Raw genomic sequence first — 15,924 nt, 5'->3', positions numbered from 1 at the left:
CATATCTTCAGTGCAAAATAATAATCAGCCATGCACAAACAATGGAAATGTGCATCTCACAGGCCACCCAGAGTCTGGGAGCACTGCATTTATGTTTTGGGTCAAAACGACGCATTGAAAGCAGGTTAGACTTAATATGGTTTGACCTGCTGGCCTCCATCCTGCTTGTTACAGTAAAGCAATAATCTCAGGGTTGTGCATCATGGCCTCATTTTATGCACTGTACCTATCACGAGACATAGGCAGGGCTGTGTTTGTTTTAAAGGCAGTAAAAGAGCTGCAGTTTCTGTCCCTTGTCAGGCCACTGGATCTTCAGTAGAAATAGAAGGCATGGAATTTGCTGGCGCTTGCTCCATTGCTGTTATTTAGTTTGTTTTTATAATCGTAAAACCATAATTACAGATCTTGAGAAAATTATTTTATTTACTTAACAGCTGCCATTGTGCGCTGTTATGTAAATCACAATTAATAAATGGGAAATATTTACTAGCTTGTGTTACAGCATAAATACACCATTAGCTTCTTTAGAGTGCATGTTGCTCGTTTGAGTAATTGGAAGCGATCCTGGAGACATGCGAGCAGCGAGATTACACAGGGAATGCTTGTTTCTGGAGAGGGAGCTTCCTTCCTGAGTTAAAAAAAAAAACAACAGTAAGAAAAGAAGGGGAAAGAGTTTCCTGTTGAGAGTCCTCACTTAATGGCCAGGCAGCCGTGCTCTCCTGCCCCAGCTGCCTTTACACGCAGCCTTTGTGGAGGCGGTCTCTGCTGAACGCTGTCTAAATCCACTTTCACCAAGCTCATTTTACAAGAGCTAGAAGCACTGGGGTCTGTCTGTGCAGGCAGATGTAGGGTTTAAAGAGATTTTTGCTCTTCTCCCATCTGCTTTTAAATGCAGGGCTAAGGCAGGCGGTATCTCTGTGGGTAGAGTCTGATAAAGGCTGTTCTGTTCCTGAGGTTTGTAATCTAGCAGCAGCCTGACGAAAAGATTCCAAGGAAAGTTGCAGCTCTATGTAAAAAAATGTCTTCTGACCTCGATATATATGATGTGAAAAATGAATAATAGCAGCACTGCAGGCAAAACCTTCTCTGCTATGATGTGACAACCCTCCCCTTCATTGGAGGTTTCAAGAATTTGGCTGTGCTCTTGGAAATCAGCCTCACGATTCTGCTGGAGAGATGTTTTAGCTCAGACAGAGCACAGCACACAACGGCTTTGTTAAAGCACTGGCTTTGTGCTTATGGCAGGAAACTGAAGCAAAAATGTACTTTTCTACCTATGATCTGTGCTGGTTGTTTTGAATGCAGCCAAGGCAGCATTTTAGTCCATGCTCACAGGCATGAGCACCCCTGCAGCTAGGAGACAGAAGCAGTTAAGAGAGCAGTTTGCCCCTGACTTTGTATTTCATTAGTTCAGCAGCTCTTTTTCTTTTTTTAGGACAAACCCTCTAGCTCTGTCTGCCCTATGACAGGCTGTGAAATGAGAGCATCCATTCAGCTCTTCAATTCAGCTGCTTTTTGCAAGCCTGCATGGAAAGTGAAGTACTTACAAAGAGTAGACTCCATGCATACCCACAGTTGGTTGGCGGTTGGACTTGGTGATCTTGAAGGTCTTTTCCAACCAGGACGATTCTGTAGGTCAGAGTGGTATCTTTAGGAGAAGTTTGCATCGTGCAGCCCTGCTTGGCAATCTGTCAACCAGCAACAGAGCAGCCAGCAGCAGCAGCGAAGCTCGGGGGATGTGTGCTGGAGCTGACAGACCCCGGGATGATGTGATTTCAGAAGGCAACCAGGACATCTCTGTGTCACTGCGATTTGTAGGTGCACCGAGCTGGGCATCCCAAGTGTGTGTTTGTCCTCCAGTGTGTGCCGTCAGACTTTGTGCACGCACAGAGCGCCGCAGTGCAGAGCTCACCGGAGAGAATATTCTGGAGCGTAAGCAAAGAAAGTTCAGATGTTTTCAGTCTGAGAGTGAAATCGCAGAAGGCCCTCCGTGGTCTGACTTATTGTGCAATCTCTGTAAGTAATTTGTAATCAAAATACCTTTGCACATGTCACTTTTATATTTCCTGTAATAAAACAGCAAGAGCAATTAAGATTTTGGACCATAATCTTCTACGAGTTTGCTTCTAAAAGGGGCTGGCTTGGGGATTTTTTCAGCTATGACTGAAAGAACCAATTTTAAGATTTCTGATTACTTCAAAAAAAGTTTAATAATAGCTATTTTAACAGACTTCCAACTGTAGCCTGACAAACAAAGCCGTTATGCGGTAACATAATTGATCTGGTGTTTACTTCTGAGAAAGTAAAATAAATAACACCACAGAACTCTTCACAGAACTGGGAGAACAGCTGTGCTCCAGTTACCCAGCACATGACCCACTGGGCTCCATTTGCTTAAAATCAGAATGAATTGGTAAATATGCATCCATATTCATGCAAATGCTTCAGAGTGAGTGTGCCTGATAGCACGCTGTGTGCTGTGCATCTGCAGGGTCGTTCTGACACAGCTCTGAAAGCTGTCTGTGGTCTTGGCATTCTTCAGGGAACATTAGATTAATGCAGCCTGCCTTCTCGTGTGAGTTTTTTTTATTATTTTTTTGGGTTAAGTAGGTGCACCAAGGCTGGTGCTGCATAAGTGAATTACACGGAAAGCTTTGGAGGAAGAGGGTGCTTGTAAACTAGACTGAAATTAATGAATATAAGAATTAGAAATCAAAACTTTATGTTTAGTCTGAGGAGAAACAATTCCTTAAACCATAACCACATGGCTGTTTCTTGTTTGCATCAACTCTGGTTGACTGTTATTGTCTTCTGTTAATTCTCTGGGGCAGTGGCCTGACTTTGTTGAATGAGCCAATTGTTTTCCTTTGTGTTGCCCATCAAGTAAGTCCCCATCTGGTTTGTATCAGACTGTTTTCACAGCCAACAACTGCTGCCTTTTCTATATCCTGACACTTAAGGGCCCCATGCTATCAAAGCATTGCTGTGATAGCCTGTCTGGCTGGGCCTATACAGCTGTGCCTTGCAGCTTGAAACTATTACCCAAGTAATGGTAACTTAGAACTTGAACTGGCCCTTATTCCCATTGGTGTCGTGTGTACAGTGAACAGAATACATTTTTTGTTGAACTCGGTCCTTAGCAAGAATTCTTTAAAGCTCTTACGTGAGTTTATGTGATCGGTCCGTTTTTATTTTCCAGCAGCTTCCTGTATCTAGAGGCAGTTACGTGTTCTTCTAAAACATTAGTGAGTGCAAGACAAGCAATATTTATTTAAGGCACCGTTGTAATTACTTACTTTTATGGTACATTAAAGCTCAATAAGTGAAAATTAAACAAGCAAATGATTCTTAATAGGGACTTTTCTTATCAGATTGAGAATATATTGCCAGCAGTGGTCAGGAAGCTTTCTGAGTGTGATAAATGTGGGCTGTGTGAATCACACTACACCTCGGCTATGACTCTGCTTGCTTTCAAAGTAGCTCTCTGAAAATACAGAGCAGCAAGTCTGCATGGACTTGTTTCTCTCCTGATGGAACAGGGATTGGACAACTCTCTCTAACCTGTAGGGTGGTAAAACTGTATTACAGATTGCATTACAGAACCCTCGAGGGGCCCCAGGCGTGACCCCAGGCTTTCCTCATCCTAGGAGACAGTCCTGTTCTGAGAGGCCTTGCAGCATGTGCGTTCTCTCCCTTAAATATGGTTGAAAACAACCTAATTGCATCAAATAACAGTGCCATTCAGAGTGATGATCTCTAAGCATTTGCTTTTCTCTGCTCTTGCGTAGGCTGTTGTGTGGCATAAGTCTTAGTGAGGGGAAATATGTTCCCAAATGAGTGCATGTATTGAATTTGTAACTGTATTCTGGAATCACGTTCTTTCAGTCTGTATTGAAGAGAGGGAAACAAAGAGGGACAGAAAGAAAAAAGGTAACAAACAATGCATTTTAAATTTTTGCTTCTTCTATGAGTGTGTATAGAAAGGGCATGAAAGCAGATTGATTTATCTGAGTGTTCCTAAACTTGGGAGTGCAGAGGAATGTATAAAATTAATACGTAATGGAAAGAAATTTGCTTCAAGTAAGTTACCAGGGAGCCACTAAATTCCATGAGCTGCTTTAAAATCAAATTATTGAAATTCCCTTGGCTTATAACAGTAAATTGTAATTACTTATGGACCTGAATGACTCATAGGTGATTTTATTCAGCATTAAGATTTGTATAGACTCGCATACACCTGTGGTACCCATGTAGCTAAGTTAGATCCTATTTCTTCACTTGCAAATGTTGTAAGCCCAGGACTTCAGCTGCTGCCTTTGCAGAACTGCGTGTTTGGTACAAGCTCACTTCAACTTCAGGACTGCAGAACTTGTTAATAGGAATGGTTTACCCCTGTGCATTTTGTAGTTGCACACTGGGTGTGATTGTGACAGATTAGGATTGTTGTAAACAATTGGCTTTATGTTGTTGTCAGTTCTATAGAGGGTTTGCAAAGGTGCTTTCTTAAGGAGCTCTCTATAATTGCTGTTCCTACAAACTGTAACTAGCTGAATTCAGGAGCTGCAGAGTGTGCAGCCCCACAGATCTGCCCCATTCACCTAACTGAGTCACAAGTTGGCATGCAGCACTCACACCACTGCAAGCAGCCGCTCCCATGCATGCCTATTTGAGTTCCTCTTGCTTTCTGTTCCAGTGCAGATTTCCCCGTACTGTGGCCAGGAATATTTAAACCTAGACAAGTGATAAATGAATTTCATTCAGACAGCTTACGAGCTCTATTAATCATGTGGCCCAAAGCAATGAAGAAACCTACTGGTGAACCGAGTACAAGCCAAGATTGGCACCAACACTTTGGGCTGGGAAGAGTGACTGTCAAAGAGCTGCAAGGCTTTCTAAAGCAAGTTGGCACGGGGGACTACAAAGAATTATCACCATCAATTAATGCTTCAACTTTTGTATATGTGGATAGTTTTAGAAGTAAAGAACATCTGCCCAAATGAGAACCCGATGTGAGCGGGGCTTACATTTCAGGTTAGACCAGCCTCCGGGCTCTTGACTGAGCTGTAGGTGACCCTGCATGTAGCAGGGAGTTGGAGCAGTTAGCCTTTAAGGGTCCCTTCCAGCTCAAATGATTCTGTGATTCTAAGTAGCTATGTTTGTGTCCCAGGAGGCGCTGCCTGGCTGCTGCTTGAAGACTGTAGAGCAGCTCCAGGGTTGCTAGCAGTTTGTTGGTTTTACTGGTGCTGGTGGGGAGCCGCTGGTCACCGCATCTTCCAGAAGCACAGTGTTAGAGGGAGCAGTCTGCAGTGCCTTTCTTTGCTTTGTACAACAACTGGCAGGAGTGGATGCGTGAGCCATTACAATAAGCAGCAATGTGGGAAGTTAGGAAGGGGGTGCAGTGTGCTAAACTGGTAGCATAGCTGTAGAGCAACGTGTTTCTGCAGTTCATTGTCTCTATTGATTTAAAGCTGTTTGTGAGTTCTTTTACAGAGTATTGCAAAGGAATCTTGTTTTATTCTTTCCCGTGTAACAGGCTTTGGTTTTTGTTTTGTTTTCCAAGGAGGAATGCTTATCGTTACTCACAAAGTTTAAACATTCTTGACGTGTGCAAATGTTAAAATAGCACAAGAAAGAAAAAAAAATGCTGTCAAACATTTCCAACTTTCTGGTCCAGAGTATTGGATTGTAGACAGCATTACTTGTCATTATGCTGGGTGCTCATTACGAGGGAACTTTTGGATACCCTTTGGCAGAATAAGGTCTGAACTTTTGCACGTTAACTCTGTCCCAGCACATCTGCTAGTAAAGACATTGAATGTATTCCTTATTTTAACATAATGCTGGTGTAGATTACTGTAGTATTCTTTCTGACCTAATGGAAAAATTATTTGCCACTTAAAATTTCCTAGAATTACTTATTCTTCATACATCTTTCAGAGTTAATTGATATGCACAAATATTAAGATCTTCAATTGCCACCTTCTGCTATTTAACATAAGTCTTGAAGGGAGATCTTTCTAACAAGTTTGTGGGCACGCGTGCTAGAAATGTCTGTGCAGAATTGCAAAATGCAAAACTGCATAGGGCTGGATTTGTTCTGTCTTGTTTTGCTATGGGGAAAAAAAATCATAATCTTTTTAAAGGGTGCAATTACAAAAATTGAGTAATTGTGCTGTAGCTATGGGCTTTTTAATATGCCAAATTTTTCTAGTGTTGGTACAGTAATGGCAGTCTTGGCAAACCGTTTCCATATGCAGAATCCCATGACTTTAAAAGTGAAAAAAGATCAAAACAAATGCACAAGGTCCTGTGAATATTTACATCTGTAGAATGGAGGATTACAGCTAGGTGACAGTGATCATCTAGAAGAAAACCTGGGACCTGGGGACCTGATCCAGGTCTATAAATATCTAAGGTGTGGGGGGCAGAATGGCGAGGCCAGACTGTTTTCAGTGGTGAGTGGAGACAGGACAAGGGGAAATGGCTGGAAACTGCAGCATAGGAAGTTCCGCACAAACATGCGCAAGAACTTCTTTACAGTGAGGTGACGGAGCACTGGAACAGGCTGCCCAGGGAGGTGGTGGAGTCTCCTTCTCTGGAGATGTTCAAGACCTGCCTGGATGCCTACCTGTGCGACCTGCTGTAGGGAACCTGCTTTGGCAGGGGGGTTGGACTCGATGATCTCTGGAGGTCCCTTCCAACCCCTACAATTCTGTGATTCTGTGATTCTGTGAAAACACTTGTCATTTGAACAGCTTTTTATTCTGAGTAGGTCTGGTGTAGATTTTTGTTAAAAGAATGCAAGTGGTGACTTCAGTATAGGTGATGAGTGACTCACAGTGAGAAAATTCTGCCCTGCAGCACTGCTGGAGGGGCTGTGTGGTACAGAAGGTTTTCTCTTCCTGATGTCCATCGCAGAGCTTTCATGCTGACATGACTGCTGCCATGGCTGGAGAGAATGTAACTCTCTGGCCAGGAAATCCACTTGTTTGGTTGAGAGAGAGTGCATCAAGGAATCTCATCACGTTTTTAAGTGATAGAAAGTAGCTCTTGGCTTCTTGCCCATGCTCTGCAGTTTGTTGTCTCACATTCCTAACAATTGTTTTTAAAAGTCTCCTAGCTGGCCTTAATAGATGAGCTGAGTTAATAGAGCCGGATAGCAGATAATGTTTACTAAGCACATGCAGTGCGAACATCACTGCAGAGAACATGCTCAGTCTTGACCTGCAACACACAGAACTTGTCTGATTGCTGTTTGTCTTGAACTGTGTGTGCACCCATCCCAAGTGATATGGACAACTGCACATCAAAGGCTGCATGAAAGCCATCGTAGTGCAGTGCATGGGCCACACTGACCCAAACAAAAATTCTGAGACAGGAGTGGATTCTGGAGTAACCCAATAGGTCTGCTAGCAGGTATGCTTACTTATAAAGAATGTCACTTCTGGGATTCCCTCACTGGGACACCCATCTTCATTTCACCACACCTTGGGAAGATGCTCATTTTCAAACCCATTGCAAGCCTGATTTGCTGTGAGGCATTATAGAATTTGTTTGTCCAACTCTTAACAGCTTGTGTAAATTATTGTTTAATTATTTCGAAATAAAAACAAGTCATGGAACTTTTATGAAGGTGCTTTGATTTTTTTTTAACTTGACACTCCTCATGTAGGCTACAAACACTATTATGTCTAGCACTGTGGTACGGTGTAGATAAGGTGCAGGCAGTAGTACTGCAATTAATATGTAAAGATAAGCCGCCTCAGAGGAGCCAAGCTTACTGCTAGGTTGTACTGAATGACTCTGCATCCTGACGGAGGTCTGTGTAACTTCATTTCAGAATTAATGTGAATTCGTGCTATTGGTTGTATGAGTCCATTTTCTTACAGAATCATAGAATGGTTTGAGTTGGAAGGGACCTTTAAGACCACCCAGTTCCAACCTCCCTGCTGTAGGCAGGGATATCTCCCTCTAGACCAGGCTGCTCACAGCCCTATCCAGCCTGGCCTTGAATGCTTCAAGGGAGGGGGGCATCCACAGCCTCTCTGGGCAACCTGTTCCAGTGTCTCATTGCCCTCACTATAAGAATTTCTTCCTAATATCTAGTCTAAATCTACTCTCTTCCAGTTTATAACCATTTCCTCTTGTTCTCATGCTACCTGCTCAACCTTCCCAATAAAAAGTTCCTCCTCCTTGAGCTTTGTTTTGCTTTGCTTTGACAGCAGGCATGAAAATGTCTTTTGGATCCCCAAACATGAAGGTGTGAATAGCAGAGCTGTATGTGTTGCTTTTATATTACTACTTTCCCATCCATTCACCTTTAGATTTTGCAGAAAATGAAAAAAAGAAAAAGAAAAAAGATGAATATATGGCTTTTAATGATCACTTGTCAGATTTTTCCAATCCCACCAGCTGTTTACCTGGGTTTTTTTGTGGACTGAGAGATTGCTCCCTCAAGCCTTGCACAAAATGCTTGTTTTCGTGGTATTTTTCTAGTGTTGCTGTACCTGCTGTTCCTTCTGCTGTCTTGTTCACTGTCTCTTTTACCTCTGAATAAAACTTGCTGTTTCCAGGTCTACTGCAGATGACCCCTCCTCTCCCTGTTTTACAACAAAATGGTTGCAATCAAGAAACAAGCAATGCATACAAGTTACAAAATGAGTGTTCATGTTCACGTCCCAAAAATCACAGGCTTCTGCAAGGAGAATTGGAGCTGACTTTTCTATTTCTTCTTTGTATTAATAATTATTGCAGTTGTACGGAAAGATCATTGCACATCTTCTGGAAGTGAGTTGCTGGGAAACAACAGCAAGAGTTGCAGCCAGGGAACTTCATTGTTGAACAGTGAGATATTGTACAGCACAAAGTATGTCAGATTGAAGGGAGGAGGGTAGATTTTAGTCACCAAAAGAAAATATTTATTTAGTAAACTCTGCAATCTCATTCCTAGATGTTTTTGGAGCTGCTTTCTGTCTGCCCTTCCCTACCGGTCTCCAACAACTCCGTTAGGATTTTGAACAATCTGGTTCTAGTTTATTTTATGTATTTCTAGTTTTCGTTCTGTTTAGTGTTACTATTGGTGGGAATATAACATGTTTTGGAAAACCGCTGAACCTTGAACTCAGACTTGAGAGGAGGAAAAAATCATTTTCAAATATTCTGCTTTGTAAAACGCGTTCCCTGCTTCGCCCATACCCCACCCTCCTGTACTGACTCAGGATCTGATTTATTTCCTTTTCCCAAATGTTTATAAGCAGGATATACATTGGAGTTTAAACAAACAAACAAGAAAGAGAAAAGAGTGTGTGTGTCTGCATGTTTATTTTCTGTGTGTATGTACACACAATTTCCGTAAGTACACTACACCATGTGAAGATGGAATTTGCCAAGTTTAGGTCAAACCTTCAGCTGAACTCACAGTATGGAGTTTTCTGTCTCCTCTGGTGGCTGTAGCCCACTTATTGGATTTTATGAGTTGGCTGAAGTTTTCCAGAATGAAACCGTTTTTTCAGCTCAAGCAGTAGACTCATGCTTTTAGATCCAGACATTTTTTGGCTCAAATCCTGCAGATATCAGTCCATTTCTGTAGAATATCTGATGTGTTTTAATTGTAAATCTATCCCTTTCGTGTAACTCAGCCCTGGAAATTTGGCCTCAGTTTGCCTAGAGGATTTTCTATTTGTCATGAAAGCATTTAAGTTATGGATGATCTGTTTTTGAGCTAGAGAACAAAACTGCTCGCATTTGCAGAGCATCTTGTTCTGTTGCTTTTGTGTTTCTAACCCCATGGAAGCCAGAGATCTGACCTGCCTTCAAGAGCCCTGTGCTAAGCAGTGCATTTATGCAGTGAGATCACAGTCACACGTGCTTAAACATTTTTGCTTCATTTTTGGCTGAGCTGGGAAAGGACATCTTCTCCATAATAGCATAAACGTGCACATGAATTCAAGGTGGAAGTGGGCCAGGGCTAGAAGAGTGGAGGACCTGTGGTTTCTAATGAGGGGAGAATAATCTTACCCAAATGGCTGGGTTATTTCAGAAGCCACTGATGGTTGAGCTCCCTTCTGAGAATGTTGTATTCTTTGCCATCTTGATGCCATCTGACCAGTTCCTTACCAGACCAACTTTCAACTGTATAAGCCATTAAATCCTAGAAACATTGAGTTATGTATTCAGTATACAGAGTATAGCTTGACATGAGACTTGACTGGAAGCACTGTTTCTTATAATATAATTAGCAACATGACTGACATTGCAGTATATTTTCTCTTTTCAGTTCAGCCTTCAGGATTGCTTACATCAAAATATGCCTGTTTCTTATTGATATATATCAACCCATTAAGTCTGGAATAATCTTGACTTTGCAGAAAATACCGCTTCTTGCCTTGCTGTGCTTAATAACTGTACAACTAGGTATGAAAATGAGTGGACAAAATGGGGGAAGGATGGAGTAAAAACTATTAAGGCACTTTCGTTGGGGATTTTAAGATGCCGAGTTACAGATTTGCAGGTGCTGTGCTATCCCCTGTGCTCTGAACACTTGAGATAATGCCATCTGGAGGAAGTTATTTGTTGGGACAGGACAGCATTTTAATCTTTGAAGTCAGTAATAAACAAAGTGAAGCAGCTGGAACCTGGCAGGAGAAGAAACAAGCCGTTCGTATCAGCCCGTGCTATTAAAGGAATGGGAGTTCTGCAGTGGACTTGTTTTTTTCATATGCTTGGAAAGTTATTCTTGTTCTAGAAGTTAGCTGCTTCAGTTTTTACATCGGAAAAAGAGTAGAGAAAGGGTTCTGGAGGGTGATGGTTGTTCATAAACTTCAGGAAGTAATATGCAGTTAACTAGAGTAATTATAGTCCCAGTTATAAACTACAACAATAACCTGGGTCCCAATCCTCCCTATTTATTGTCTGTGAAGATAAGCCCTTTTATTGATAAGGGTCTGATTTACCTCTTGATAAATTAAAAATGGAAACTTTATTTAATGTATGGACACCAACCGTAAGGAGTTAAAGCACATGGTTTTTATTTGGCTTAAAAGTCAGACTTGTTTAGTCTTTTTATTTTGCCAAATCTAAAAATTTAAAAGGAAAGATTTAAACATTTTTCTTTGTTCTTATTGTTGCCATATGGTATGAGTAACAAAACCTCCCTTCAGCGTGTTTAATTCCTTTTCCATTTGGCATACATTCACGATACACTTGTATATAGCATACTCTCTGTGTGACGGTATGTCTTAGAGAAAAACTCCCTTCACAGGTCACTGGATGGTTGACACACCATTAATTTTTATGTTTCTGTTAAACAAAGATCTGGAAATTTAGTACTGTACACGAATTTGTTATAGATTGCCAAGCACAGGCAAAATCCCTAATCGCAGATCTGACATTTTCCATCAGTGGGTCATCAAGATGTTTTCAGTCACCGTTGAGTTTCTACCAGGCAGAGTCCCTTAAACACACGTAGGAAGGGTGTCAGTTTTCACAGTTTATACGAAAGTATTCTTTTAGATGGTGACAGTGAATTCGGAGAAGTGGAGGTCACCTGGGATCACTCATTCCATTTATTGGATTTTAACAAGGAAAAGTTTTATAAATACATCTAAGTACATGATTACAAAATTGTTTTGAGTACTTCCAGAACTTCTAAAGAGAAAAAGCTGTGAAGATCACCAATCGTCCTGCCCTGCCCTGCTTTGTAAATGGAGGAATTTTCCATATTTATTTTATGGCGTATCAGAAGGTTCTAAGCACCAATGCTGTGTGCATATTTATGACTGTGAAGGGTTTGGTGTGTAAGAGGAAAGCTTCTTAGGCTTGGTTGTGAGCTGTTCTCTGATGGGGGGGGAGGGAAGAAATGAAATGGAGTATCATGTTAAGGACCTGGACAAGGACTGTCCAAGCTCCATCACTGATGGTCAGCAAAAGCTCAGTATAGACACTGGAAAATATGTCTGCTTAAAAGCTTGTGTGTGAACATAGAAATAAGCATTTTAAGCCTGCATGCTCGTGTTTGTGTATTTATCCACACAGGCATCTCTGTATGTGTGCACAGTGCGTGCCAGAGGTTAGATTCAGGGAGAGGTGAAAATGATAAAGCACGTGTGGGGTAACAGAACAGTTTCATCTTCGGGCCCACATGGTGGTAGGACTAGCGGCTTTGTGTCTTGGAAGGTTACAGTCATGGAGCCGAGCTTATTGAGTAGGTGAAACAGGATATCCATCATATTTTACAGTCAAAGTGCTGAAAATCTAGGTTCTGTCTTTTCTCGTATCTTAACACAGTCAAAGACTTCAGACTTCAAGAAGTGTTTGCTTTGGTTATTTCTTACACTTTTCTTTAGGGATGTTTGGATTACTCAGGACCTGCTAATTTCTCAGCTGAGCAAGCAGATGGAATTATTCTGTTGATTTCTCTGTCCTTTTAGCATTTTACATCTGTCATAAAATTGAACTGCAGTACGTCTGTAAAATATATTAGAGTACGTGTTAAGAAGAATGTAGACTGATATCATAGGGTCTTTCAGCACCCCGGAGTCAAATGCTTGCAAAGTTACTGCAGAGCCTTTGGGATAAGGGAATATTCTTTTTTTTTTTCCCCCTTTTTTTTTTTAACAAACCTGAAAACAGCTGTTGAAACAATGACCTCATGGAATATGACATGGCTGTGGAAATTATTAACAAAGTCAAGCTTTGAAAGCATCAACCTACATGCGGAATTGAAGCGCTGCTTTGGTGTCTCGGATGATTTACAGGACTTCCTTGGGCATTACACATCCATGTCTTTACTGTGTGTCAGCTTCACGTCTAACCAAATAAAAGCTTTTGCTTTTCTTCTGTTCCCCTTCTGAGTAACCTATTTTTGTCATGCGAACGTGGTTACAGACTAAGCTCATGGAAGTACTGCTGGAAAAACAAAACGCATATGTTACTTGCACATCCTTGTGGTGTTACTGTAATGTGCTTTGGAATCACGTTCAGAACATGTTGAATTTCTCATGCCATCTTCCTGCTGCTGTGTTAGATTTGCTTGGGCCCACGCCAACACAAGCCTTGGCATCTGCGCCGTGCTGAGGGTTTCAGGAAGGGAGTGAAGAAGGCTATCCAGAAAGTGAGGATGGTGGTCAAACTACAGCCCCTGCTTCTTGCAGAGCATGTGAGCAGCTGTGGCAGGCAGGTGACCATGGTTCCCAGGGGTCACACGCATGCTCCTGTGCTATTGCTGCCATCCCGAGGTGCAGGAGGCTCAGCTGACACAGGCTGCTCCATGAACTGGCTTTACCATCTCTGGCTTCATTTGTGTTTGACTTCCTAGGCTGTTGGCAGCTGCTCCAACATGAAAAACACCCAATGAAATTTTATTTTAGCAGTGGGTTTTTGTTATTTTAATTAGTCGTTTGGAGCGTGCTTTGCTACAAGGCAGATGAAAGCAGATTACCACTATAGTGACATAGTAGATAATTAAGTGGGGTGAAAGGAAGCCTAGCTTTCTTTTTTTTTCATTGAGAAAATAATGTTTTAATTACCTCACCTGTGATAGAGGAAGGGAGGATTGTTATAGCTCACTGGAAAAAGAACAAACTCCAGAAGGGCCTTTGCTGTTGAGCACAGACTCATGTATGTTTGTTTTGCTTGTAGCTGCTGCATTTAAAATAAATATCCCAAGGACAACTGCAATCTCAAAACACTCTTTCTGGTTCTGTGAATGCTATGAATGCTATACCACTCATCCAATGCTATTTTTCCTGTCTGGAGCCTGATTCACGTCTTGCTCCCTCAGCTCCACAAACTGACGCATCTTGTCTCCTTCCTGGGGCTAAATGCAGTAACTTCTGCCCATCACCCTCCTCCCTACCTCCGGTACCTGCCTGCAGGTTGTTTTCTCTCCCTGTAGTGCTTCCCAGATGGGGACTGAGCACTGCTGTGACTTTTCACAGCATGTATACATGTGTAGGTAGGTGTAAATACAGTCCATCCTTTGTATCCGTAGATATTCATCCCTTTGTTGTCTTATCAAGAAAACTGTGATGGCTAAATCAGCATACTCTGAAATGCCTCAAAACTGTGGACAGTGAGCATGTCTGTCTCCTTGTATTCCCATGAGGTGATGTGATATGGAGGTGAATTCAGTACAGTTAAGTTGTGTATGTTGTAGGCTGCAAATAACGTGGTTTTGTTCTGCTTTTTTTTTTCTTTTTCCTAGGAGAAAGTGTTGTCCCACATTTACATTCACACGTTTCTGCAGAAAGGATGTCAGTGAAGCTGCCTTCCATGAATATAGATGACCAGACACAAAGTATAAGTAGCATTCATGGGGATTCAGATTCTTCAGGGGCAGATACATTTTAAGGCGTATGGCTTTTTATGACAATCACTGTCTGAAGGTTTTGTCTTCAGAACATTTGTCAGCCTTGTGTGATAATCTGGCTGTTTTATCCAAACACTGGTCTTTCAGAACTGCTTGTTTTCTACTATTTTTCTAATAATTTTGTTACAACTGTAAATTCAGGCAATGGCTCTGTTTGTGAATATAACAAATGCTTTTAAGCAAATAAAATGCTGTTCTTTTGGAATCGTTGTGTTTCAGTCAATGAATGTGAAGGTCCTTTAAATATTTATTGTATGCACGCATGAATGTGAAAAGGATCAGTATTAAAATCCATGGCAAAGGTCTCTCTCAATGGTGGAAAAAACCAATTGGCTCAGCACAGTATCAGTACAGTTGAAATGGGGAGGCAGAGGAAAACGTACATGAAACCAAAGTCTTTGTATCAGTATTGTGTTTTTATAGGTATCTTCAGAACTCGGCTCTCAAAAGCTATGAAAAACGACTCCTTTTTGGTTGACTTGTACCTCGTTGTGGTGCCAGAGCATATAGCTTCATCTGCGCAGCTTCAGTGCATCACTTAATGGGAGACACTTTGTTGTTGCAGATACTCATAACCGTGAACAGTTTCCATTACTCTTATTTTATGGAGCCTGCACTGATTTCATCTCTCTGTAGCAGAGACAGATTAAAGTTCCTGTTGGCTCTATTTTGATCTCATTGACACAAGGTTCGGTTGATTTGCTGCAAAACCTGCAAAGGGAAATGGAAAAAGAGAGAGCTTCAACCATTCAAGGTCAGTAATATCCAGACGATTCAATTTTAAAGGAAGTCCTTTGAGCACGTTATAGAGTTGTGTTCTTGTCTGTCTTGACAGACATGTAACTAGCAGATTTGGTTTGGGGGTAAAAGCGTGGCAGGCTTCATGTAACATCACTTTAAGAAATGAAAAGATACCAGAGTGACAGCATTACTGGGGGTTGGTTTTCACCATACAGTGTCACGAATCATAGAATCGTTAAGGCTGGAAACGACCTCTAAGCTCATCTGGTCCAACCATCAACCCATCAGCGCTGTGACCACTGAGTTGCACTGGAACTACCTATGGGGTACGGAAATGCAGTGGGGATGGCAAGAGCTCCTTAAGCCACCTTTCCTCCAAGAGAAAATCTCTGATGAAATTATGTTCCAAGTTCCCTGCTCTGTTTTTGAAAACGCTAATATATAATTTAGATTCCCTTTGTTGCAGCATAAATGGGAAATGTGTGAAATGAGCCGCACTGCTCCTGTGCCCAGAGCTGTCGGCCTGGATCAGAACTGTGTTTCACCAAAGTACAGTTACAGAATCAAGAACACAGACAGCTGAACCAGGGGTGAGACAGGAGACAGCAGACGGATCTCCAGGCAAGCAGAGCACACAGAGGGGTGAGACAGCCCTGGCTGGGGGGAAAGGCAGTTGTCCCATACCACGATAACGGCTGTGTCAGGTTTTGCTGGCTGCAGTGCTGAGCATTGCACATGTTTTTCTAATTCTCTTCTTTTTCCTCTTCTTGGAAACAAATGCATTTAAGTCAAAGGTATTGTCATTGACTGGGATG

General features: G+C 41.8%; 1 protein-coding gene across 1 annotated transcript in view; it reads left to right on the top strand.

The window, feature by feature from the left end:
• The window catches only part of KIAA0586, a gene marked incomplete at both ends in the record, with an annotated part of 64,354 nt that extends 50,005 nt beyond the window's left edge, over positions 1 to 14,349 (top strand). Inside the window, one exon of the mRNA XM_079537356.1 lies at positions 14,204 to 14,349. Within this exon, the coding sequence (XP_079393482.1) occupies positions 14,204 to 14,349 (146 nt within the window). The remainder of the gene's footprint in view (positions 1 to 14,203) is intronic.
• Positions 14,350 to 15,924: the final 1,575 nt, after the last annotated feature.

This window comes from Tetrao urogallus (genome assembly GCF_951394365.1).
Source record: "Tetrao urogallus genome assembly, chromosome: 6".
Taxonomy (NCBI): domain Eukaryota; kingdom Metazoa; phylum Chordata; class Aves; order Galliformes; family Phasianidae; genus Tetrao; species Tetrao urogallus.
Note: the sequence above shows the minus strand (reverse complement) of the source record. Positions and strands in the feature narration are given on the sequence as shown.